This window comes from Pomacea canaliculata, linkage group LG6, assembly GCF_003073045.1.
Source record: "Pomacea canaliculata isolate SZHN2017 linkage group LG6, ASM307304v1, whole genome shotgun sequence".
NCBI classification, from domain to species: Eukaryota; Metazoa; Mollusca; class Gastropoda; order Architaenioglossa; family Ampullariidae; genus Pomacea; species Pomacea canaliculata.
In genome coordinates, this window is record NC_037595.1 from 20,309,937 (window position 1) to 20,337,581 (window position 27,645).

The following is a 27,645-nucleotide window of genomic DNA, read 5'->3' on the forward strand; positions in this document are numbered from 1 at the left end:
CTCTATGTCGATTGTTTTCATTTTTAAAATAAATTTTCTTCAATTTTTACTTAATAGAATGACTAAGTGCTTTTATATCTCCAACGCTTAAGTATCCCACCCCCACTTACCCCGTTACATACATGGACTGGATATTGGATGCACGGTTACACCGTTAAGGGTTGTTATTTCTATCTCAATTTCCTAATGAATAGTAGTAGGAAGATAAAGGTCGCCTCGAGAGAAAACGGGAGTTCATGGACACCAGATACTAAAAACTACACATTTACACATAATACAACATTAGCAACTAAATAATTTCATGCATAAAATATCTTGATTTTGAGAAATAGGCGTCGTATTCTTGAAAAATATACTGCTACTTCAGAAAAAGCAAAGACCGTTAAAAGTCCAAAATATATAGGTGTATGTTGGTGTCGGTGTTTATGTATGTAGAGAAAGAATGTCAATATACTTAAATATACATATATCTAAGAGTGATTGAAGTAAATAATTATAAAGATAAATGTTTCGGGGACATCAGTAAATATATGTGTGTGAACGCGCGCGCGCGCGTCAATTAACCTCAAAACTAGTCAATTTGTAAATATTTTGATGCTGCAAGTGATCCAAAGAAATTTCCAGATCATCCGAAAGCCTAATCTGATACCGGGTAAGGGCATTGTGATCAGAATACAGCGTGATTTACCTCGCGAAATTATATGTATATGTACTAATCACGAACAACACTACTAGAAATGATGGTGTACAAAAGTAAATGTGAATGAGGATTATGATGACAAATGTATCATAATGTATACATCACATAACAATGTACAACTATCATTTGACTGAAGGTTGCTCTGAACAACAATTAAATACAATTTTTAAAATTCATGACCTAAAACTTATTAGCGAAATTAAAATCATATTCCATTTTAAATCATCGCCATTTACTTGGTTCAGTGGAATCACTGAGATGCATTGATACATCTCTAGAATATATTAACGAAAAAAACAGAGACAATTAAGGACCAATTTGATATATCTCATGCTGAAAATATAATAAACTTATGTCGGATGTTGGTGTGGGCTAAAGGTCTTAATACTTTGGAGACAAGGACTAGCTGAAGCATACCTAGATGCATACCTTTGAGGTAGTGAAGTATACAAAAGGATATTGCTGTGTGTGTCCCATTGTCATATACTACTCTATCTGGAGAAAATGATTGAAGATAAAGACAAGTTTAAGCTGGTTATGTCAAGTCGCTGCCAATTTTGCATGGTTGTAGTCCAGTAATTGTCTTTACAGAATCCTGAAGGTTTGGTCACCCCTCAGGTGACATCAAATGCTTTAATAATTAACTTCTTTGAATAGAACTAGACCCCGTCCTATTTTTCCTTGGTAGATTGTTTTATTTATATATATATGCATGTATATGGAAATAATTGCTTCTGAAACGTACTGCTAAAATAATTTTTAAAAAGGCAGCAACACAGCTTGCCTTTGAAAACGAATGATATTCTACACGATACGTAACAACATTATCTTGTGTTTGATAGCAGACCGTAAGTTCTCACTCCATTGTACCAGGCCTAGTGACAGTCTGAAAGCAGTTTTTTGCCACATTAAATGACAAATTACATGAACTTGATTTTGTTTTTATTGGCTGCGGTTTCACGAGTAAGTGCTAGCAGGACACAGTCGAAACTTCGTTCTAGTCGTCGATGACTCATGACGATGTATGGAAAGAGGATGAAGAGATAGATGATTGAATGATAATTTGATAACTGTTGTGCGTTTCGGGGGTCATCGGTCATCGGTAAACAATTGTTGGACAAATAAATAGTTGTTAGACGATAGGGATACCTTATGGCTGATGTATGAGGGGACGGTGATGAATGATGATAGGAAAAGTCAGTGGAGATTGTATTAAGTCACACACACACACAGACCCATTTTCTCACGGATGCTTTCGACTTACTACAAACACCCTGACGAGTACCCTCCCCCCCCCCTTAACAAATGAACAAAAACTAACAAACAAACAAAAACAACACAGAAGAAGGAAAGTGGAGAAGGCTGATCTTTAGCTGCAGTCAAGATGAACAATGAAGACATTTGACCTCCCAGTTGCAGGGGGACCACACGTACAATACTAACACTTCGACCAGCCAGTGTACTACTCGGCTCACGAAGTCACGAGCCCCACTTCTGCTGTTCTCAGAACACAAAACTCAACCTGTGATGTAACGTTTAGAAATAACAGATTTATTAAACATAAAAACACACAAATACATACAATACAAAGACTCGTCTAGGGGAAGTCCCAGTACTATCCATGCTAAGCGTACTTCCACTATTCCAGTGCTGTTACCTCACTCTAAATCGACCATTTCTCTCTCACACGTGCAACAACTTAGCTCTGATGTTAAAGCTGTTCTCGGTGGTGGTTGGGTGGAGACTAATACTTCAATTGACAGTCACAGCACTCCGATGACTTTCCCTCCGCCTGTTCGTCGTCCTATCTGTCCGATATGCTAACCAACGTCAGAGAACAACGACTGGTCTCATAGCAACACAGAGTTGGGCCTGTCCCAGTCCAGGGACATACACGTGGTGTCTACGACGACTGATATGCTACCTACAGCCGCCGAACACCAACTTCATGCAAAGTTCTCCGGTATTTATTCATTCATTTACTCACAGAGCGAGGTGCTTTAAGATGCTACCCCTACTTGTGAACGCGTAGTAACTGGCCTTACTATACAGCAAATACGATAGAGACAGTGGGTAGTAACCACGGTTACAACTAGGAAGATTGAGTTAATTAAATAACATCTCAGGCTCCTACCGAATACAACACCTCTACACTGGCACATATGCACCCCATTCTTACATGAGGTCTCTGGATAGTAAACATTCCACCCAAGATCCTGCTGGGGGGTTGCTACTATCACGTGGTATAAACATAAGGCCATAAATCAAAGATACAAAGACCAAGATACAGCAAATTTAAATGGTCTTTTCTGAAATGGCATCCATCTCGAAATCGATGACTTCGTGCAGCTGCCTTTAGTGACCTATGAACTCTTGTCTCGCTGAGAGGTGGATTCCTTCTAAGAGCGAGTCTTTATTCCTACAAGATCCACCAATACAAGAACATAGATAAAAGGGCGCGGGGCTAATTGTGTCCATCGTGAAGGAGAATATTGAATATTTTATCCACTAAAATAAAAATACAGAACGAAACCAATTTTTTTTAAAAAATAGAACACACGCATAAGGTGTGCAAAACGTCGAGATGCAAAAAAAAAAAAAAAAAAAAAAAAAAAAACACAACAAGAAAATAACAAAAAACCCACATATTTCAAAACATTAGGTGTCACTACAAAATTTTTTTTAACATTGTCTGAGCACTTTCCCTTCAGACTTATCATCGCTTTGCTGTGTCTGATTGATTCACATAATGACCGACGACATCAGACCAGGAATAAAGCTTGTATCTTGTATGTACCGATGAAGTCTTTGAAAACAGCACATCACTGGCGTGGCCTTATTCCTTTTTTCTTTAGTTCCTTTTGATTTTTCTCTTTTTAATGTATTTTTTCCTCTCTCCTTTTATTTTTTTCTCGTCAATGTCACTAAGGTAGCTCATTATTAGGAAGTGATATCTTGGCTTGGAGACGGACGGGACTAATTTCAAGACGCGCCTTTTGTGTCTGAATCCTCCAATCATCTGTAAAAAGTTTTATCATCTTAAACTGTATTTAGTCTGAGGACGAATAGCTCCGGTTTTCAGTATAGTTTTGTTGTAAATCGGGTTACAGTGAGCAAAAGAATTAATTTATGAAGAAATATTTGTAACCAAACTATCTTCGAACTCATGCTATCTGTGGCCTGTACCTGTTTCTTTACTCGTGCATTGGGTCATTGAATCTTTTTCTCTTTTTCTCTCATTCTATTTTTCCATTTCTTCTGAAAATGACGATACCACATATATCCACGCTTCCCTTATGCTAAGATTTAAAACATAATCTCAAATACATTATGGCAAGATATCCCCGAATGCTAAACTCTCCAGAGCTTCTCTATGGACCATCGACATCACAACTTTAGAAAGAGAAACAGCGTGATACCCTGCGCAAAAAGAGAAAAAAATTCCACAATACAAAAATAGGAAAATCAAAGTCTTACTTGTAAGTCACCTCCTCCCCCTAGAATTCTTCAGCCAAGAGTAAATGATCGATTTGTCTTCAATGTAAAATTTAGCGACTAATTATTTATTTAAAATACTTTCTGTAACATTTGTTTACGTATAAGTAACCACACCATGACATTGCTTACTTTTATATAAGCAATATGTGTTCATTTTCTTTGAAATATAAGAGCCGTGTGAGTGCGTAAACAAGTTATTTTTGTAGATAATTTTAATTTTAAAAAACCCATAAAGAAACACATTAAAGGATTATATTGCATCTAACTCGTATTTTTCAAAATAAAATAATGGAAAAAGTAGTTTTCCTGCGAATCTTGTCTTTACGCACTGCCCGGTGACGCAACGTTTGCGCCTGTACAAGTATCGCGAGGACTTGCTGTTGTGGGTTCAGATCCCGTCTCGGGCAAGCCGTTCCTTTTACTACCTTCCTTTAACTCTTACCTATTTCACATATCAAATTTTTCCCATTAGCTTGAAAATGGGTGGGCAATTAATTTTCCCAAGGGGCCGCATGAGAAATTGGGATGTTTTAGAGGGCGGACTAATATAGTTAACTCAGTCTTACCCAATACTGTATATATAGTATATATACTGGCGGGCGGGCCAGCGGGCGGGCCGGTCAGAGACAGGAGGCGGGCCGGATCCGGCCCGCGGGCCGGCCTTTGCCCAGGTCTGCTCTTGAACGTAAGCGACATCCAATGTAATTCTGTACAGTACAGTAACTAAGAACAGAGAGAAAAGCGTATAAATAAAGATTCGATATAGCTTTTACAAGCTTTGATATGGCAATCGTTGTGGTGCAAGATATCGGACAAACGATTTTTGTGAGCGAAAAATGAAAGTAATATATCAGTGCAAAATTGAGTGTTTCTTATTTAGTATCACTTGCATTTAGACTGGCTGTTCTGGCAGCAGCGTTTGTACAGATCCCTGTGAGTAAACAATGCCAGTACCCCGAGTGTACCCTACACGATATAAATAAATAAAGGTCTCAGTAACTATTTGGCAAACAGCACTGCTCCAGTCAAGGTCGACACTATCTTTTCAAAGGAGTCCTACGGTAAGATTTATGTCAGTTCGTTTCTTTTTCCATTTTAAAACTAAACTTTTATGATTTAAATCGACATATTTTTTTCAAGCTTGCTGTCCTGTGTTGCAAGACCAGCTCCTTGAAACATAAAAGTAGTAAAATGTAAGGAAATCATCTTACACTTTATAATGTACAGCATTTCACTCCTCTGATTTTTGGTGGACAAAAGATTGATCAAGTTTATGTAAGTACTCTGGCACTCATACAAATTTGAGGTTGTCTTTTAAACACTAGGTTCGCTACATTTAAAAGAAAGCCCAGATTTCATTTTCATCGTGAAAATTGAGACTTCTACAAAAGCTTAATCAGAGGTCTATTCACCATGTTTAGTTTGAGAACCTGTCTATGAAAGATTGCGACAGGTAAACAAGCCGTCAGGTAAAATGTTTGGTGCCCAGTCTGTATGCCAACTTCTGTAGGTAATCATGCAGTAAAACATCTTACTCTTTGCTCAGTTCTTTGTTTCCAAACACAATTCCAGATTCTTAGGCCCCTTCTACTTGTGAAAGCTAAAAGGTGCAGCACCAGGTTTATTCTGATGACTCCTGATTATTAGAATGGAATGCTACCAAACTTGAAGCTAAGATGGGCAAGTCATTTTGTATCACAAACCTTTAATCCTGATATTAATAATAGAACTGGTCTTACACTTCATTTCATTTTTTTTAACTTTTCTTATCCGCCACAAGTCACTGCCAACAAGACTAACTTTGTAATTTTTAAACATTTACTTAAGACATGATGCAACCAATTCATGGTTACATTTATTGCATCTTCAGTTCATGTTATCACAGTGAACAGAATAAACTGTGAGAAAGTTTTATTCCTGAGACTCTTTTCGAGGTAGTTGCAGATCATGTAGAAGAGGAATTAACCAGAGAGACAAACTCGATAACAAACGCAAAGTTTTATTTTATGGAAAAGATTTTAGGTCTATGTTTGTTTCTACTACAGGAATACTTAAACCGAATACAGTTATACATGAAAATAGTATAACTCCGATCTCGTGGAGTGTTTTTGGTTTGCACTCTCCATCAATATTTGATGTTGTCAGATTATGTTAATTCAAACATATAATTTTTGGCATGCAAGGGACAAATATAGAGACAGTTTGCGAAGCTCGCTCCTATATCTCGAGGAGTGCCTGTGATAGATGAAGAAACTGGCAAAACTATTTATCACGGGGAATCCGTAGCTGATTCTGCCGCTGATGACGTACTGTTGTTGGTAGACGCCGTTGTTCGAGAATTCCTCCACAAACAAACGAACTATTTTGACCAAGATAAAGGGTACCATGGTGACGATGTAGACACAAGACGCGAGCACGAGCATCTTTGTCAGCGCCACCTGCTGGCTGTTGTGTTCAATACTTGTAGAACTCGTCTTTCGTCGCCAGGCGGCGGCTGCTGTCAGTTGTTTAACAGTCATCATCGTCGATAGAAACACGATAAAGAACGTGGCTATGGGAACAGCAACGCTGAAAACTGCGTAAATGATGATGTCCATTACAAAGCTGTTATCGTGGTACATCTTAGAAGGAACAATTTGCCAGCGAGGACTTCCTTCAACTTCAGTCTTGACGACATCGTATTTGAGAGACTGACAGGTATACCCGAGTTGTGGAAGAACAGCGAAGAGAACTAGAATAACAGCCATGGTGCGCGTGGTAATCAGGGATGCTGCTCGGAGTGGAAATGTAACACATAAACACCGGTCTACGGCAATCACCATGATGTACAGACCTACTGTAGTTCTCACAGCATAATGAACACCAAACCCATAAGCCCGATAAAGCTGCCAATACTCTTCACCTACTCCAAACGGAGGTTTAGTCGCCATTATAGTCACGATGTCGGTGTGAAAAAAGGTTAGTAGAAAAAGTTGTTCTGCCAGAGCCAGAGAAAAGAGACAGAGTGTCATACGATCTTGCAGACCGTGACGGAAGAAAACAATGCTACTTGTTGCATTAGTGATGATACCTAAAATACTTATAACAGCAAACACGTGCTCAGTGGCAAGAGTTAGTATTATCAGCCAGTACAGGTATCCTTTATCTACGCTGTCATCCCTCATACTTTCATTTAAACTTGAATTCCACGCACTGTTGGGAGACTGAAGTAGAATCGTTGACACATTGCTTCTAGTAATAATGGTGTTGACGATTGTAGTCATGGTGACATCGTTCGTTGATGGAAAAGAAACAAACTTCTGTCAAAGCTTCTGGAAGGAAACCCGAGTGAAGATGCTAGCTCTGTTTATATACATGAACAGATATTCAGAAACGTGCACACAGACAGGTAAGATTAAACTTGATTGTAATTTGATCGGTATTGTCTCACAAAGTGATTTCCTACTGTAAACATCATTTCTATTTTTTTCGGGAAAATGTTTGAAGCAAAACAAAGGCGCAAGAAAATGCTTCCTTACGTTCAGGATAAATGTATTTTTTCTTTATGAATATATCCTTCACATTGTTTTTAAAATGCTTATAATTTATAAATTTTATACTTCCTGTTTCATCAAATATATATATATGCCACTTTTGATCCAAACGTCTCTTCAATTTGATAATTACAATGCTGATCTTATATGCACTACTAATATGTATATAACTGAAGAGACATTAGGACGGTAAAGCTGAATAAAAATTAAACAAAACAAAACAAAAAAAATCAGTTTGGGCTCATTCATGCCTAAAAAGATTTTGTTTCAACAACTATTTACTGGTTAGTGCCAAAAAATACTTAAAAGACAATTTACTGTTGGCGACGGGCATTGTACGGAGTGGAATGGAACGGGTAGGACTCTGATTTTCTTATTTTAGGTTTCGAACTGTTTTCCTTTTCTCTACTAATGTTGGCATCACGCTGTGTCTCCCACTGTGCCACTGCGATGTAGATCGAAAAAAGTCCTCCATGCTCTTGACGTGAGCTCTTGTTCGCCCAGTCACCCGAGACTACACACCAGTATGTACATCAAAGAGAGAGAGATTTTATGCGACATCGAAGTCATTACCCACTGATATACGGGAAGTTAACATTTTGTTTTTGTTTCGTCTCTTTTAGAAAGTATAAACGAAACAAGCGCCGGTAGGAATAATTGCCCTCTGTTCTTGAAAGAATGTAAGAAGAAATCAGAGGTCAACGAAGAAGAAAGGTCTACACGACTCTGGAAGCACTGATGTCGGGCCACCTGTGATGGTGTTTTCTTCATTTTGTTATTTATTCAAGACACAAATTTACGAAAAAGTCTTTTCTGCTGTCGCGTTTCGAAAAACTAAACGGTGCTGCTTTCGAAAACGAGGTTTGCGTGCATCTATTTTGTGTGAGAGAAAATTAACTTACTGCATTGTGAGTAGACATCATGAGTAAGTACGTAGTCTGTTAATTAATAAGGTAATTGTTCCGGTCATCAGATTTACAGCCACACTAGAGTTAAAATCCACGACATTTTTTGCTCAGCTTTACGATGATAAAATTCTTTTACTGATTATTGTCGGATTCAGAAACGAGGAACAATATAAAACCTGTTTTCTAACATCTAATGGCTTTTCATGCCAAAACATTGTCATCCTAACAAGGGTTGTTCTAGTAAACAATGATAGGCAAGTGATAGGTGAGCACAGAGAGAGAAAAGTAGAAAGTAGAAAGTAGAAAAATGAATTGAAAGAAGACAAACGAAATATCAAAAGGAAGAAGACCACGCCCATGTTGTTTAAAGGGTTTAGCGATGTGAACAAGGCTCAACCTTTATTCTTTCCACTCTCAAGCCATCAAAAACAGTAAGTTTTCCTGGAGACTAGATAAGACAAATTTAGAGACTGAATGTTCTGTATTATGTCTGGTATCAATTTCTTCTATTTTCAGACTGCAACATACAGGGTTCTCCATTTTCTTTCTAATCTGACTGCCCTTCTATGAAGGTTGTGAGTTCCGCAAATGTATTCATTTTTTTAATTTTTCTGTAATTTCTTCTTTTTTCTTTTCCTTAATTATTTTTTTTTTTTTAGCAAACTAGAGTCTCGCAAGCACATAAATAAATGACATAAATAAATTTGCATCTGGGTATCAAAGACAAAGGTCCTTCACTTTTTTTTCACAGCTCTTTTCTCCGATATTTGCAAGAGCCTACCTTTGATCGATTGTTGACTGCTTCGCAAGGTTCATTTCTTCTTCCCCCCGCCCACCAGTCAGTATAATCAAAAACTTTCTTGTTATTTTTCGAAAAAAATGTCAATTTTCATCTCGCCAGTGCTGAAGAAAGCTACATAATCTGGGTTTGGTTTTTTATTCTAAAAATTGCATACTCTGTCGTAAGGCAGATAATTAAAGGGGGATGACCCGGTAAGGCAAACGTCTAGCAGGAGTTACGTCCCTTAAATCCTTGTCGCTAGAGACCATGGCGGATTCCAGAGTTTGAGCAAACGCTGTTTGTGCATCGTTTCACCCATTATCAATACGTAATATATATGGCTATAAATAAGCGAAGGTTTTTTTCATAAAGGCATGTGAAATGTTTTTATAGCAACTTGAATCTACATAATGTAATTATCATAAAAGCTATTAACAAAGAATGGATTGGCTCTTTATGGCGATGACAAGATTACATTGGAAGATAAGCACCATCTTAGTCGCATTTCTATAAACAAAATTCGCAGTCAGAGAACAGGAGCCAGTCGATGTTCATTTTGTTATATGATGACATTAAAGAGCTAAACTGATAATTAAGCGTGCATAGAAAGGCAACCTAATCTCCAGTGGCATGAGCTTACCCACAGACTAGACAGCCTGTTTGGAAGTGTCTAATTTGTGTCAAACCATCTTTTATTAGTCTTAAGATTCAGGTTATTTTACTTGATCTAGACCACTAGAATGAAAACGCTTAAATGCTTACTTAAAAACAGATTCGGGAAACGTTGCTTTAAAAAAAAAATTATCGGAGACAAAACTTGTCTCGAGGAAGTGACATTAAAAATTTAAAGATATTATTTCTGCAGAAAAATTGATAATTCAAAGCAGAGAGAAGTAGAAGAAAACAACTTCAGCAGAATAGTTTAAAATGTATTTGCATTAGCCTCTTGACTCAATCAGGGTATTGAGTAAATGTGAAACTATATTCACACAGTTTTGTATGATTTTTTAAAAAAATTATTACATTAGTGCGATATGTATGCATACTAGTACTATAAATCTTCTGTCCTGATGGTGATATATTTTCAAATTTTCTACGTTAACTTAATAAACTTTTTAGCAAGATTTTTTTTTGTACTGCTTTTCATTGTTAATATTATTATCGATGTTGTAATGATCGAGCAAATTGCATTCTAGCTGTTTAAGTTGAACTCTGGCCCTGTTTCTCTCTCTTCCTCCCCTTTATTCCTCATTATGTGCATCCCCCAAACGTTGTAAAACTTCACAGACTAATATTATAGGAGATTTCTCTCATTTACTCAGTGTTATCCACTACAGACTATATGTTTCGAAACAAGAGATGGAGAGGAAAAGCCTTACCTCATAGAATCTGCATGAAACGTCTAATACACACGGTTGATAGATTAAGTCCAAAACTAATTTAGTAAAACTCTTGTAGCACCACGGTCAAACTTGTTATTACATTGCAGAGAAAGTTTTTAAATACATTGCTTCAGATTTTCCTTTGGCTGACACCTTCGCAACGAAAACGCCTCCATGTACAATCTTCGCCGTCGAGTCTTTAGGTCCTTGGTGAGGCATCATCCATATTTGTGGAACTATTATCTTGCACTAATTTCCTTTACCAGTTATTAACGACCTTCTGAACCATTAAGCCCTTCATATCATCGTAAACCTCGGAAAAACAAGATAAAGAAGAAACAAGAAAGTTACAACAGCTTTCGGCATTAGTGTCACGGATGTCAGTTAAGTCAGGAATCGCCATCTAACAAATCCTGGAACAAGAAATCGCGCTAGTGACAGTTGAAACTCGTGTGCAGCAGGCAATCATGATGAAAGACCGGTAGTCGAAACGAATACAGAGAACCTTCACGTCCAATGACTTTCTTAACTGGTTTCTCTTCTGGCAGCACAATACAAAAACTAGTGTTCCCTGAAAGAGTTGTGATATATATATATTAAAAAGCACTTTAACCGAACTGTTTTGATTGGTTGCTTACTTTTACTCATACTACTTATAAATTTTCTTAACGTATGACAACAAACGTTGTCTATGGTGTGTATCGACGTTGTTATCAAGAAAGAAGTTCATCCTCTGGTTGTTCTGTGCGGGTGTCTATTAACTGAGCGACATAAAGTCTTAAGTTTGTTTCTATACCGTGAAGACCGAGTGTAATAGATGAAAAAAGTCACAAAACTATTTACCGCTGGGTATCCGTTGGCAACTCTGATACAAAGGTTGTAAAGCTGCCCGTAGGTACCATATGTTGAGAATTCTTCAATAAACAGAGAAACAGTTTTGAGCAGTACACTCGGCATCATGGAAACGATGAAAACACAGGATGTAAGTACGAGCATGTACGTTAGTGCCAGCTGCTGTCTGTTGTGTACAATACTTGTACAACTCGTCATTCGTCTCCAGGCCGCGGCGGCTGTCAGTCTTATGACAGTTATGGACGTCGTCAGTGACACAATGAAGAATATGAATAGAGGAACGATGACACTAAAAACTGTATTCATAATTATGTCGATCATAGTTTTGTTTGAAAGAAAGAATTTTGACGGAACATTTTGCCACTCAGAATGTCCTGTAACGTTTGTCTTCACGAAGTCATATTTCAGAGGCTGGATGATGAACCCGAGATGACAAAGTACAGCGATGACAAGTAGAATCTTTGCCATAGTGTGTGAGGTAATGAGAGACGGGGCTTGGAGTGGAAATGATACACACGCGCACCGCTCTACTGCAATTACCATGATGTACAGACTGGAAGTAGTCCTGAAAGCACAACTAATACCATAACAATAGGATACATATTTTGAATATTGCTCTACATCCTCCCCCAAATTCTGTTGAAAATTTAGCACGACGAGAATGCTAAAGTAATTAACAGACGCAGTAAACAATAAGTCTGATAAGGCTAGAGAAAAAGAGACAGAGGTTCATTCGATCTCCGAGACCTAGATGATAGAAAACCAGACAGTTGATCACATTAACAGCAAGGCTAAACAGAGCTAATACACTGTTGACAGATGCAATGATGCTAAATAAATATGTTGGTTCATATGCACGTGTCTCTTGTACTACATACATCACTCTGGCACAACAAGGTGATTGACTCATTAGTGGGAAGGTCTAGCTGCATCATGTTTACCTTTCCTAGGAAGTCTGTATTGTAAGAGTGTAAAAGGCCTGAGTATTTCATACTAATGCTCTCAAATGCATTCCATTTTTTCCTTCGAGTGTTCATGTTAAACATTTAAGCTTTAAACGAACTGTTCTCTATCGAGAGCAATTAAAGAATAACATGCATGGCATTTTAGCTGAAACCTATTTTAAATTACTAACAAATATTTTTACGATAACCATAATAATTTTCTCTTGTTTTAAATCTTGTTTTCTCGGGGGAAATAATCGTCGTCATACAAAAGAAAAAACATTGAAAGGATATGCTGAAAAAGTAATGATTCTGTTATAACAAGGAGAAAAGAAGTTGACATTAATTTTCTTGTACTCCAGTCATCCAATTATGTCACCCTGAGGTTTCAAGCTTTTATTGCACATCGATAAAAGCAGTAAGTACGTAGTTGATCATTATTCTCGAAAAGTTTTCTTTTTTCTCTGACAAACTAAAATGTTTAACATAAAATCATTAGGAACAATTAGTTAAAAACAATAAGACACAGCAATAATTTTTGAGGAAGAGAGCCAAGGCTAGGTGAAGACTGCCAATTTATTTGTTACATATACACTCTGTACTATTCTATGTCTTTTGACAAATACCCCAAACACTAAATGTCAGTCATGTCATAAAACACCAGCATGTAGACAGACACAGTGGCTGACAGGTCTTCTATTTTAACATGTCTTAAGCGGTCCTGAGCAGGTCAGAGACAAAACATCTTCCATTCTCTTAGCTTAGCGTCGACTTCCAGGCAAGGTATTCTGGAAGGAGGTCTTAGCTAACTGTTAACTCAAGTCACATGGTCAAACCCGAATAACTTGTGCTGCCACCATGCTGCGAGAATGAGCAGCTGGTGGTCCCCGAGGAACTGTGTTGGCAACTGTGTTCAGGACCACCGTGTGGTCTACAACTAACATCGTGATACAGTCACAAACACATCATCTGTCATAAACATATTCTTTACAATGCTAAAAACAACTGACAGTGTAAGGGCACCTTTGATTTGCGTGCTTAAAGCAGTTAAAATGAATTGAAGGTGACAAACATAAAACACGTGTGAGTAAGCAAACAGTAAACTTTGAATGCAGCTAAATAAGAAAGTAATACGTTTTACATAGATAAATGTGTACAAAGTCTCTATAATGTTATTGTATTTTTAATGGTTATGAAGGGAATTATCAGCAGTCAGTTGTAACTGTAAAATAAAATTGTAATGCTGGGAATTAGCCATCTGACGAAAACATTTACCCAGCAAACATTTATGCATGATGTAGCATTATTGGTATACATGTTTATTTGAGTTTATTGTTTGGTCATTGTGAATTTTTTATGGCAGCCAATAGTAAATTTTACAAACTGTTTTATTTCAAATTTTCTAACTTTCCTATTGATTCAATATGATGAAACAGACATCATAACTGCTCTAAGACATAAATTTGTAGCGTTTTGTTTCTGTCCTCTCACATTAAGATATCTAATCATGTTTGTATGAGAACAAACACAACATTTCACTCGTTTCTCTCAGCCCGCGGGTGATCTCCTCAGTGCAGTCAGCGAGCTTAAGCAGGAGGAGCGAAGCCTCTGGCTTTTGGTCGTCCATGAGGTCAACGGCTGCTCTGACCATTTCGGTAAAATTATTCGGTAACATGGCAAGAGTTAGGAAAAACTCCGTCGTTCCTATTGCTTGTATTCCAGCTGACGCCTTCTTAAGTCCAACGTGTTTCGATGCTGTACCCAAGTTATAGGCACCCTCGTGTGCCGCGCTCAGCATATTCAGACCGTTTTGAAGAGTACTCCTGCTGTGTAGAATGTTCAATCCATTCACAAAGAGAGGCGTATACCCATGCAGATTCGTAGTGCACATCTGTGGCATGTTATACAAGACTTGACACTCCGTAAGTACTGCACTGATGATTTCATTCCACTCTCTTTGTAAATCTCTACCATTGATTTTCTGGATAATCATTTCAATTAAGGACGAGCCATTTTTTACCAAATCACCTGCTCCAGACAAAACCATTCCGGCGCCAGCCAATCGTAACATCCCTTTACCAGTCCATGGTGTAAGAACTGCGGCCACCACTGTAACAACTGGAATAAGACCACAGTAATAGAAAATGTAGTGCATTGTCTTGTGCTACAAAATATAAAAAAAACTGTAAGCATCTATACATGAGAACACATAGCAAGGAATAAAACGGATGTGTTCTCGTTCTGCCATACTAATGAACATTTTGCAAAACTGATTGACGATAAAGCGATTTTCACACTTTGGTACGTGAATCATGGTTTTCGGATCAGTGAATGTGTACTTGTATGCCGTTGTTAAAATAAAAAGTGTCTGATTAAATCTATTATAGATAAAAGTCTCATCTGCTTACCTCCGCCAACAAATGTAGATAAAGCTCCACCGAATTTCGCTCTTTTGACATTTCTGTGGTGTTGATTAAGATTTTCTGCAACTTCTCTGAGCCTCCGGCTGAAATTCTGACCTTTGCCTATCAATTGGCGTATTCTCACAACATCTGAACATATTATAGAAGGCGAAACAAATTTATACAACATTTACGCGTTTTCAAAATATCAAACAAAATATCAAAATCATGATGAAGACTAGCAAAATAGAAGGATCGAAATCGAAGTAAATGAGAAATACAGTATTTAAAAAAATCTAAAATTTAGCAGAAAAGTGATTCTCATACATCTTTCTAAATTGGTCTCACAAAATGGAGTATCTACTTATATCATGGTACTAATTGTGAGAGTGCAAGGCAGTTTTTATTTTGTGGTTCATTAAAAAGAGAAAACTGTAATTTCCTTAGTATGTGAAAGAAGAATAGTCATAAAGAAACAAATGGGAAAAATCATCATCATCATCATCGTCGTCGTCGTCCTCGTCATCATCATCGTCATCATCAATTTAAATACTAGTAAGAGGACATATAACGTTCACGTGATTGAATGGGCTGCTGTGATCTTTTCTAGTTGTCTCCCTTGTCCTGGCTAATGCAGGAGATTAGGGAAACTAATTACATCACACAATAAACAATTTTTTAACTAAGATCAAATGCTACAGATGTGCAAATAAAGTACAATAACTGAAAGTTTGATTCTTTGACATTTTGTATACTTTATTGCAGTTAGAGATGCACTAATATCACAGTTTTAAAATTGTCTAATTTAGATTAATTGGACAAGTGTTGATATGTTTCCATAATTATAAACACGATATTGCAAAAACGAGTTTAGAAGTTGTACAATAACTATTCTTTTGTTGAACCTTTCCTGCAACGACAATGCTATAAAAAGTCAAGCATGTTTTCTCATTGGATTTATAGCAAATTATTTAAAAGAATCCACAATTATCACCATTGAAAATTGTTTATCTCATCTATCTCATAGGTTACATTATAAAATTAGGTCGTGAGTTTAAAGAAGTTTTATGTATATTTATGCACACAATTCTGCAAAAGAAGAGTTGCCTGGTGTTTTTTGTATCTTCTCATGTAGTTCATCTGCCAAGTAATTCTTAGCTTTGAGAACATACTATTGTTAATAAGTTTTAGAACCTGCTGTTGTGTTTTTTCTCTCCTTGGACTCTTCCTGCATGGCTGCTGCAGTGAAAACACTTCCAGCGACAATCATGATGAGACCGGCAGCACCGAGCCACCAAAACAGGATCTGGACGCCAAGGGCAATGGCTGCAACAACTGGGAAAGAGTCGGTCGTTAAAAAACCTTACAAATTACCTTTTTCATATTCTCTGGTTTCATTCTTATTCTCATTGACTTTATCGTCGAAACGATCTTAACAATGTTTCCATTGTATCCATCCATCCATCCATTCATACCTTCAGTCTACTTACTTCCTCCAGCAAGTGCAAGGCAGACCCCGTTAGTTTGCTTTTGTCCAATTTTTCTTTGCCGTTTCTCGAGAAACTGATAACGACATTTTGCAGCATCTTGGAGCTTTCTAACTATTTCATGAACTTCATCTGGAAGACCAGGTAACAGGTCTTTTTCTGAAACAACAATGCAATATATTCGCCAAGAATTTACTTTCATAAAGTAAGGCAAACATCTCTGTAACTGGAGTAATCTTTCATCTTTTAATACGATAGCAGCAATAAAATAATTCATTTCTTTTTTGATTATGCGTTCTTACAGGTAAATGGACCTGAAGCACATCAAAAAATTCAAAACAATGCATTTGGTGTACCTTGATTTACAGAAATCCTTTTCAGATTTCTTTAAAAGAATAAAACTGCGGAAAGTCCTTTTCATTATGTGTATTAGGTTTTGAAACCATGTTCTGCATTGCTATTTTTCATCTTGACTAATTTTCTTTAATTATCTTTCCTAGCTTGACTTCTATTGTTCTTTGTTTTGTTTAAATGGATAGGAAAATGTTTCAGATGTGCTGCCATCGCCAGTGAACATAGCAAGTAAACATGTAAATAATCTGTAGCTATTATTAGCTTACTGAGTACCGACTGCTCGAGGTGTAAAGTCTGTACTACTCTTTCTTTGCAGAAATAGTACTTTAAAAATTCCTTCCAACATGCAAATCCTCTGTATGTGTAGACATCAAGAATGTAAAGTGGCATCAGCTGGAATGTTCAGGTTTCGCACTAATTTAAAATAAGCATTTAAACCTCGTGAGTTTGTGTTAAAATCTGTTCTCAGAAGTGACATAACATTTCTCACCACCTGTGTGTATTTATTTGTAAACACACTTACCTGACTTGTGTGTGGTCTCCACTTTCTTCAGTGTGCGTTGTTGCGCCATTGTGAAATCCAAACTGATTTTCTTCAATAGCTTGCAGCGGCCTACACTGGATGTAAGTCAAACATAAACACTGTTATCTGTACGGCAGTTTGATATTTGAACAACCTTGTGTAACTGTGATCAATCTGGTTCTTTCAGTTCACTGCACCTATCGCATCTTTGTGTTTTCTGCTCAGCTGTAGGTACCTGACAGGTTCATAACTGTTTGGCAGTGAGTGTGAGTGTGCGCGCATACATGCGTGTCACAGAGGGAAGGAAAAAGAAAAGAGAGAAAGAAAGATAAAATAAAGAGAGACAGATTCTCTTTGTTTGGGGCCATGGTCCTGTTTCATTTAAAAACAAACAATAGACTCAGACCAGAACAAATAATTCTTCTTACGACATTTTGAAGTCGTTTTTAGACAATTTGTAAAAATAATAATAATATAAGAAGAACATAATAACAAATAAAAAAGCAATAGTTAGTATCATTTAAAATATAATTAAAATAAAACATAATATTGCTTTCGTTTTGTTTAGTAGCTTCTTCCGCTTAAAACAAATCACTAATATTGTCTGCATCATTACTGCTTTGTACATACAAGATTAATGTTGTGAAATTCCACTTACCAGAGAAAATTATTTTTCGAAACGAGACAAAAGTTAACTCATTCTTCCGTGAAGGTTCGATGAATGTATCGCCCTGTTAGAGAGATTGTAGGCAAAGGATACAAGTGCACGAGACCTAACATTGTTTCTCTTTCTTAGTAAGTAATCTTATCTACTGGCTGACCTGATCCATCTAAATGGTACGGATATGTTTAATGTAAAGATGGAGATATGTTGTACAAAGAGCAGAGAACTTTATCGCTGGTCTCATTTTTGTTATGAGGTACAGCAAAGAAATCGTCACGTCCACAAAGTACAGTTTGTCAGACATCCTTTAAAACAGGTAGGGGGTGAATTACATACTTTGTCAAAGGCAGTATGAGCAGGATGCATTGAAATGGAAATAGTAGAGTTGGGCCCTGTACATCTGTAAACAGATGACACACGGAGAGAAAGAACAGTGTGCCGAGACGAGAGCTGAATTTAGGAAAGTCAAGCTTCACCGTATGTGTGACAATAGCAGCATTGTGTTGATCATCAGGTACGACACGATGCAGAGAAAAACCATTTTGTGTCAAGGAGGGAGGGTACCTGCTTAGAAGAGGGAGGATGTGCATACAAATGGCGGGTGAGGTTCATCTTTCTGGTCACACAGTCCAACTAATTGACCATCAAGATTGTGACCTACAATATCAGCGACATTCTGGCTTCAATTCATAGGTTGGTTTTTTCCCCACGCTCTGTAGGACTGTAAATTAATTATTCTCTTATTTGAGTTTTGCGAACTGATTTTGACAAACGCACTTAGATTTTAGAAGATGACGGATGTGTATATTTGCATTTAAAAAAGGCTGTATTTTTTTAATTAATTCACTTTGTGCGTAATGTCTGAGAACGGGAAAGTGTTGCAGAAACACATGTTAGAACAACATCAGTGCTCCCCCTTCATCCCTTCACCCTCTCCCACCCCTATATTGGCTGGTAGTGCAAATGGGGTAACTCGAAGAAGACAACCACTCAAAATCCTCTTTCCCCTTGTTGTAGATTCTCTGTTAGCTTACTACAGACTGTACAAGTGCCGCGAAGTGAATGACACTTGTAATAAATTGTTTGAACTGGTGTACGGGTGCTACATTAGACTGGCTGCACATCTGATACTAAGAAATGAAGGATTTAAACGATTAGACATTTCCAGGCTCTTCCCTTAAATAAGAAAGTGGTCAACAGATTCAAAAGTGTAAAACTGTTTACTTGTAATCCTCAGTAGAAGTATTTAGAACAATTTTTCTTAAACATAATAATGAACCACATAATAAAAAATGCACACAATGTCTAGTAAACATTGTCTAAAAAATAGAACGAGAAAGCGCAGAGAAATAACAATATGAGCGGCCTAAATAACACAGGGAAGACACACGTGATAGCATAGCAATTTAGTACAACATGTCAAATGAGCTAAATACAAATCTGTGATTGTGAGCCAGGATGACCCAGATTATGTATTTACGAGCTAAAAACAAAGAAGAAAACTGAGTAAAAACTATGTTTCTAATTATAATTATATACAAAAAAGTGAATCATACAGTAATACTACTTACAGTTGTAGAAAAAAGTTAAATAGTTTCATGATCATTGTTTCAGACAAACATTTTTAAAAATAAAAATGAGGGATTTTTTTCTTTGTCTCTTGATGCTTGTTTGTCTGTCTGTTTCCATTTATTTTTCTGAGTTTGTATTGTAGCAGCGAATAATAGCAAAAGAGGATGTAGCTGAAAGTATATAACATAGATTTTTAGTTATTCCGATTTATTCGCTTAGGTACAAACACACAGTGCGTAATATTCTTAGATGTTTACAAATAAAACTCGTACTAAAGCCTTCAGCAGTACATGAAGCAAACAGCTGCACAGATGCAAAAGGGAGGTTACACAGTGACCAACTGTAACCGCCTGAGTTATCGTTCCTTGTCCACCACACACTTGTAAATGATGTCACAGTTTTGGTTGCCCTAGTACATCTTCGCAGGTCACCGTGTTATGATTCAAGTAAAAGTTGGTCTGAAAGAAGTGGTCAGTACCAGGTAAAAGTTCATAAAACATTTGTGTAGATCGTACCAACGTTTTTCAATTTGAATTGTTGAATTCCGTTTTTTTTACGTTATTGTATGTCCTGGCTATACACATTTGAAGGCAAAGTTGGAACGATTACTGATTACTGATTCTGAATAATCTGTAGATACTAACATTTGCAATTTTCTTTATTTTCAAAACCTAAAACGTTAATGAAATATTTTCCCCATTTTTCTTTCATTTTCTCTTTCTTTTTATGGAGCACCTTGTACAATCTCCGTATCTCTTCAAACTGAATATAAATTATTTCAAAATCATCAGCTTATTGCCTGGTAACTAAATATTTTTACAGTCAAAATTCTAGCATGCATTATTTTAATGTACATTTTTGCATTAACTATATTAAAAAAGAGGTTTTTACATATATTCTTTCAAATTTCAATGGGCTCACATGAAACTAGGAGACACCGCTAGGGGATACTGTAGCGACTGTTCCGAAACTTAGTCAGGGAAAGGTCAAACAGTCTCATCTCCTTTGTTGTCTGTAGAGACTTCGGTAATGTCAGTACACCGTCAATCATCACCCGGTAAAACTGGACCAGAATGTCCCCTCTTATGCCAAGTATCTTCAGCTGGCGAAGAAAGGGAAGGCGTTGATGGACATTTTTTTATAGTGGAAACTACATAAACTCCCAGCTGAACTCATTGGAGATTATGGAACCCAGAAACCTGAATGAGTTAACCTGCTCAATTCCCTCGCCGCAGAGAGTGGGAAACTCAGCAGGACGGTGTACATTTTACATATAATCTTTTAAAATGCTTCAAAACATCATGCCAAAAAAGGGTTGTGTATTCTATTAATTAATGACTTCACAAATTCACTACCTAGAGAATGTAGTTTATCAAGTTCGGGATACAAGTATAGTGTGGATGTTAAAATATTGTAATCGTGAATAAAATCTATATTTTCATGAAAGATACAGCCAGAATATAAAAAGTTGACTTTAAATGACAGCGATTACATATTCGTGTATTGTATACAAAATTACATCTGTCGTGATCTTTCAGTTATGTTATTCAAAGAAAAACGGATAAAAAGAAACAAAACGAAGAGGACTGCTCGATTAGACAAATAAAATAAATAAATGTGCAGGCATCTACAAAAGGCGTATCAACGATTTAAGGTAGTGCTCTGGCAAAACGAAAATATATTTTAAAATAAAGAAAACCATACAGATAATGTTCCTGAAATGTTTCCACACAAGTCCATGCTATGAGGGACATTTGCAAAGCATTTTTGGAATCCATTTTAATGTTTATTCTGGCACCTTTAATGCGTAGAGAATGCACCTGTTTCTTAATCAATCTTTAAAATGGTGATTTGAAGCTATGATATATTTATTTAGTCTTTAGGTCTGAAACCGCGTAAAATTGCAAAACTGTGTAACAGAGCCTATAACCGATATTCTCTTGACCCACAGCAAGAGACAGAGAGAGAGAGAGAAAGAGAAAGAGCTGAACAGAAACGAGAGAGAGAGGAAAGTGAAACGGTTGAAGGGAGAGGAAATAGAAAGTGAAAAAAACCGAAGATGTGGTGGAAAGCAGATCAAGATCAAAATGAGCGTTACAGACAAGGTTGCAATGCTTTTTTTATAGGACGTATACATATCCTACAGACTTCAATGCATTGGCAGCGGTAAGCCTTGCAGGCAGAACATGGCTTGGGCTTTGGCATGGGCTTCGGCTTTGGCTTTGGCATGGGCTTTGCAATGGAATCTGGTATCTTCTTTTCCTCGAACTCTGTCATAGGCTCTTTCATGTTCTTTAACTCGGGCTCTGACATGGGTTTTAGCATATTCTTTGGCATCTCATCGCTTATTGTCCTTTCTGCCGCTATGAGTGACGCAAGCATGTTCGCACCGGTTATTTCACACCTCTCGTCATGATATATATTTCTTAGATATTCCTCATACATGTCCTGCAATTTCCAAATTTCAACCTCAGACATTCTCTCCATGGCTTGTATCCTAAACAGCTCTAGCAGTTGGACCACATAAATTTTCTGTAAGTATTTCTCAACCTTCCAAGCCTCACTCTCGCACTTTACAGCTACGTCGATAGCAGACTCGTACATCTTGATCATGCTTTCGTACGTGTGAGGAGCGTTAAATCGCGAGCAGTCACAGTGTTCAGGAAGGTTTTTCATGACGTCTATGGCTATGTCCAGAAAATCTGTTAAACTGCGCAGTGGTTTTGAAGTAGCGGATTCGGATTTCCAATTAAGTATAAGTGATAACTTTATCAAATCGATAATTTTAAAGAGAACACGTGTTATTTTAAAACGAGTGTTGAATTCTTCAACTGCTCTAGAGTCATTGATTACATGAGTGGCGTCCTCAAGGTAGCCGCAGAGAAGTTCATCTGACAAACCGTGTTCAATGACTACAGGATTTCTACTCCCGAAAAGACTCCTGAAAAACTCAAAAGTAGTTTCTTCCTGATACACTACATGTTTGACATGAGTCAAAATCTTCTTGACGGTGTCTATAGAGTCACAGTAGTAGACAAAATTTTCCTGAAAGGCTTTTACGAATTGTTCCCACCTTCCTTCCACCCCTTGAATATTACTCCTTTTGCAGATATACTCCATGGTTGCAGCTCCACCGACGATGGCAACCCCTCCCAAAATAGCCACGGCGCTTACAATGGCCGGGATGAATATTCCTGTAATGGCTATCACCATTATCGAGGCTGCAACACCAACTTTTGCACACACGCACGCATAAGTGGATATACACACACACACACAAACACACACAGACAAGTACAAAGTATTAAGCACATTTTATACCGCATGTTACTGTACATAACTCAAACATTACAAAGTTCTCAGTGCAGCACATAAAACCACAAAAACGTTTTATTTGAACGAAATATTTATCTTAACCAGTAAATAATAAGCAAGCCAACTTTGAATATTCAGAAAATATGTTCAGTGGAAAAGTTCGTTAGGTAGACATTTTACAACGATTACGGTAGTGGAGCTAGTGAAGAGGATGTGATGGATGTTGATGATTCTCAACGTTATCATCAACGTGATCATCATGCATATTTTACCCACCATGGTGAGACAGGTTTTAATGGCAAATAGACTCCTAACTCTATCGCCGTAACTATCGTAGTTTGACTTGTACAAACTATAAAACCCAACTGTTCCGGAAATCAATCAAGGTTCAAGATAGATGCTAATTCTCCGCCTTATTTTGTCGGACTGTCATGGAGACATCTTCGGTGGTATTGTGAGAACTGATGCTTTCGACAGAAGAAGAGATCCTCTGATGGCAGAGATAAAAGAATCAGGCCTGGATCACAAATAATGCTACAGGCCTTTATGAACAAATGAAAGTCTTCAAGAAAAATATGAAAAGCATCACTAAAGTAGCTTGCAAGAAGTAAGAACAGAATCGTGAAGAGAAACTCCAGTAAGGAGATGAATGCAACTAAGAGAACTGTGCAGAAGACCAATAGCAGACGACTGAAAAAAACAGGTCAACATTAAAATTCAGTTATCAAAAACAGTAATCACCATTTTACGATATTCATTACAGTGCTTTAGTACACCGGTAAGAACAGATGTAGAGATGAACGAAAAAAGGCTAAGTGTGTGCTTGTGTGTATAGAAAATTAGTGCAACTATTTAGTCAATATCTCATCAAGAACTATCAGTTCATAAAGAGTTTCAAATTTTTTTATTAAAACTAAAATAATATGTAAGACAAATATATTTAATGACTGACTTTTAAATCATCAAAACTGATCTTTCATTTAGCATACAACTACTTAAATGTTTAGTTTACTAAGCAGACTAATCACAAAAGAGAAAAAACTTTAATGTCATAAACTAATAGAGATTAGAGGTGTTCACCCATTCTCTGTGTACGCTGACTCCGCTGAGGTATACACTCACAAGACTGTGATTATACATAATTTAAAACTAATGCTGGTCCTTCTAACAAGTAAGTAGAAAGCAGCAGGACTTACCTAGACCTGTCAAAACAATACCAACTCCTGTTCTTTTCTGGATCAGTGCCCTCTCGTGAATTTCCTTAAGAATCTCGATAATGTTTTCAATGTCTGATCGGATCTTCACTGTCAGATTTGTGATTGTCGTGATTCGTCGATAGCTGTATTAAGATGACAAATACTGATTACAGCATCCAATTTACCAAACACTAACATAGTTTACCTTTTGTCAAGCGATGCTTTTTGCACTTTCAAAAGCCTGCATTTAGTATCTTTGGTACAAGTGCAGCTAATAAGTGTTGCTTTATGTTTGAGACTGCCCACAATTAAAGACTACCAATTTCCCTTCATTTTTGCCACATGTTTTAACTGCTGCACGTGACTTTTCTTTAGAGACATGACAACGAATGTATCAAAAAAAAAAAAAAAAAAAAAAACAGGACAAAGACGTTCTGGCACTGACCCTTCCTCAGTTTCTGACAGACGCTCGGGAGGAACAAAGTAAGTCTGCCCTTCGGAGCTGCTGAGATGGTGATCGTCCCTGTATCAAGGAAGTAAAGGCAATTAGACATTCACCATCAAAGTAATTATCATCACTGCTCATCATTTACCTATAACTGGTCAGTTATCTTTTATCATCAATAAAGCCACCATTCTTTTATCTTTCATTTTTAGACAGTCCTATTTCCTATCTGTCCATTCATTCTCCATTTACCTTTTATCCATTTTCACGTCATAATGCATCTATCCATTTATCGTCCATCTGTTAACAACCCTGCTCCAATCAATTCACTAATTTATTCTAAACCTATACTATATCCACTCTCCATTAATCATTTGTCCATCTTTCAAACATCTTCTATCTTGCATGCATGAATTCATCATTATTTCTTTTATCTTTTTTATTTTAATATCTTTTATCCATCCTCGGATGTTATCCGCCTGGCCTGTTATCTATCTGTCGTCTTGTCCGTCTTTTTATTTATTCTCTTTGGATAAAAACCTACATTTGTCATATAGCTGCTCAAGGAAAATAATCAAGAATGCCCGTATGCCCTAAAGAAAAAGAAGAATTACTAGTCTAAAAATAGCTATGTGCTGACGTCCATTTTCATTATAGCTGACATCAGCGCCCTCTAAAGATCTGTGGTAATTTCTTAAATAACATATGATGTTAATAAACTTGTCAAAGTCAAAAATGTAATATCGGAGATCTAGTCTGCCGGTTGAAACCATCATCTGTCAATCTCGTAATATCTTGGATATCGTGCACTTGAAAAGTGGGGTGAACAACCCTACAAAAATGCTCGAAAGGAATTGGTCAAAGAAAATGTACCGCTGTTCTAAATAAAAGTCACCCTTTACCCCACCCTGTTTTTCCACTTTTTACACTATTTCCAGACCATGAAGATTATGCCACCAGGAAGAAGTTTACCTTCACGTCAACAAGTTTTTCACTATTTGTGTGCAGTGATCTGAGACTAGACATTGCCGCGAAAGAATTTTACTACTGACCTTTCCGTTATACACCCTCAACCTTTGTGCCAGGTGTCGGCTTTGTGTTGTGCTTACACCTTACCTCCTCAAAGCCTTTATATACCCTGCCTTTCTCACGTTGTTGCATTTCAATACACTTTTCAAATGACCAAAGGAACACCAGGGTGGATTTCAAACTATTATTTCCACCAGGTAGAAGACGGGTGTCAGGAGAGATGGTTACGCTGGGGAATTGGAAAACCGTTGCCTATTTGGCCTTTCCTCACAATGGTCCTGAGAGTGTACTTGACTATTAACAATTTCTTTTCCCCCGTCACTTCTAGGACATCTATAGATAAGGACATCAAATTGGATTGAACAAACTGACTACCACGCTGGAAAAGAGATTTTTTCTGTACACAGAGCGTCTCAGAGCTACAACTGTAATTATCTGTTTAAACGGCAGAAACTGCGAATCCAGGCTGCCCTGAATACAAGTCATTTATATTCAATTTAGGAAATCTTAGCAGCTGTTCATATCAAAGAACTCCGCGAAACAACGAGCTATAATCAACAAACAAGAGTCGTCTGCAGCTCAGTCCTTTACCTATCATTTTGTTTCATATCTACAAATACAAGTGATAACATCAAAAGATTTGTTTAGGTGCAATGAAAAGCCGTTCCACAAATCAGTACATAAATTGATAATACAATAATATAAACACTTAAGTCATTAACAGTTACGTTTTAACCATCCAACAAAAAGTAATCAGTGTTCAGTCATAAGTCTGCACAAACGCTCTAAATCTTATTTTAATTTAATATTTTAAAATGTACGAGCATGTAGATACGAAGCCTCTTGTTGATTTTAAGTGGAATGTGATGAATTCTGATGAACATATTTTTCTTGATACTTCTCTCTAAGTGTTCTGATTCTAAAAGAGAAATTTAGTACTTTTGTTTTCTGCTAGTTATCACAAATATTTTCTCTCTCATTGAAAATGATTGCTCTTCAAAAATAGACAGTTGCTTTCTCAAGAAATCGCTGATTTCTACCTAACCGCCTCCCTCTCTCTTGGATCACCGGAATCAGGCAGAAGATGGCCATGACTATAGTGCTTCTACAAGCTGATGCAAAGGTCTGTCGCTAGTCCACGTGAATTAATTGTCTGTCCTGTTGACAGCTAACATGCGTCTACCAATACCTGTGCTGGTAGGTGTTGGAAAAGGGGAAGTTAACATGTATCTTTAGATGCTCTTTGTCTTCGCGACTTTTACCAACTGGCTGCTTGGCGGGGAGGGGGTTGGAAGTTTGGAGAGAGAGAGTGTGTGTGGAGAACTGTGTTTGCTTGAATATTCGACAATTTTAAAATGACTGTAAAGATTCTAAAACGACACAGCCCCAATAAATATCTTTCACTCTCCAAACATACAAAAATCCTACAACGGAAATTCCTTTACTGTTCTTCTAAACCTATGTGAGTGGCGATATATAGGGACGCCCCAAACAGCTTTGCTAAGGTTTAAACTATGGTTACCACTTCACCAAAATATAACGGATTGTCTATTAACACTTAAGCCTGTAAAAAATCAGTCATTGGATTTCAGGGATAAATAATAAGACCCCTTCTCCATCCCTAATACAAAATGCGTTAGGACTGGTAAGAGACACTAATTATTTTTTTGACTGATAAAGTCGGATAATGGAGCAGCCTCCTACAATGTCTGTTAATATGATTGAAGATAACGAGAAAACTACAAAATTTATTTTCCTGTAGTAAATGGACTTCATCAGTAAACATTGAAAAAAGTGCACATGATTTGGAATTGTAAAGACAGCAAGATTTTAGAAGTAATCACAACTGCACAGCTAAATCAGGATATATCTAGTCTAGACATTGCTCAAACTTTACTGACCATATACAATGTGCCATTTCTCCACTGTGGTTTTGGTTCCCTCTCAGCTCACACAACCTTAGACCTCCGACAGTGTTGATAGGCTGAATCAAGAACTTGTATTACTGGACTGCTGGTGGACGATGTTTATCCAGTTAACTACTAAAACGAGGCATGTTT

The 27,645-nt window shown here is 37.1% G+C and overlaps 1 protein-coding gene across 3 annotated transcripts; it reads right to left on the reverse strand.

Moving 5' to 3' along the window:
- Positions 1–12,979: 12,979 nt before the first annotated feature.
- Positions 12,980–18,324, reverse strand: LOC112567295. Of its 3 annotated transcripts, none has more exons than XM_025243935.1 (6): positions 18,023–18,324; positions 17,365–17,454; positions 16,491–16,646; positions 16,195–16,335; positions 15,007–15,150; positions 12,980–14,716 (listed from the first exon to the last, which is right to left on the reverse strand). In XM_025243935.1, exons 2-6 carry the CDS (start codon positions 17,411–17,413, stop codon positions 14,100–14,102), a joined length of 1,107 nt encoding a protein of 368 aa, XP_025099720.1. In that variant the 5' UTR covers positions 17,414–17,454; positions 18,023–18,324; the 3' UTR covers positions 12,980–14,099. The 3 variants fall into 3 exon arrangements, with proteins under 3 accessions (XP_025099720.1, XP_025099719.1, XP_025099721.1); XM_025243934.1 differs by having other exon boundaries at positions 17,365–17,459; XM_025243936.1 differs by lacking the exon at positions 18,023–18,324 and having other exon boundaries at positions 17,365–17,551.
- Between the last annotated feature and the right edge of the window lie 9,321 nt (positions 18,325–27,645).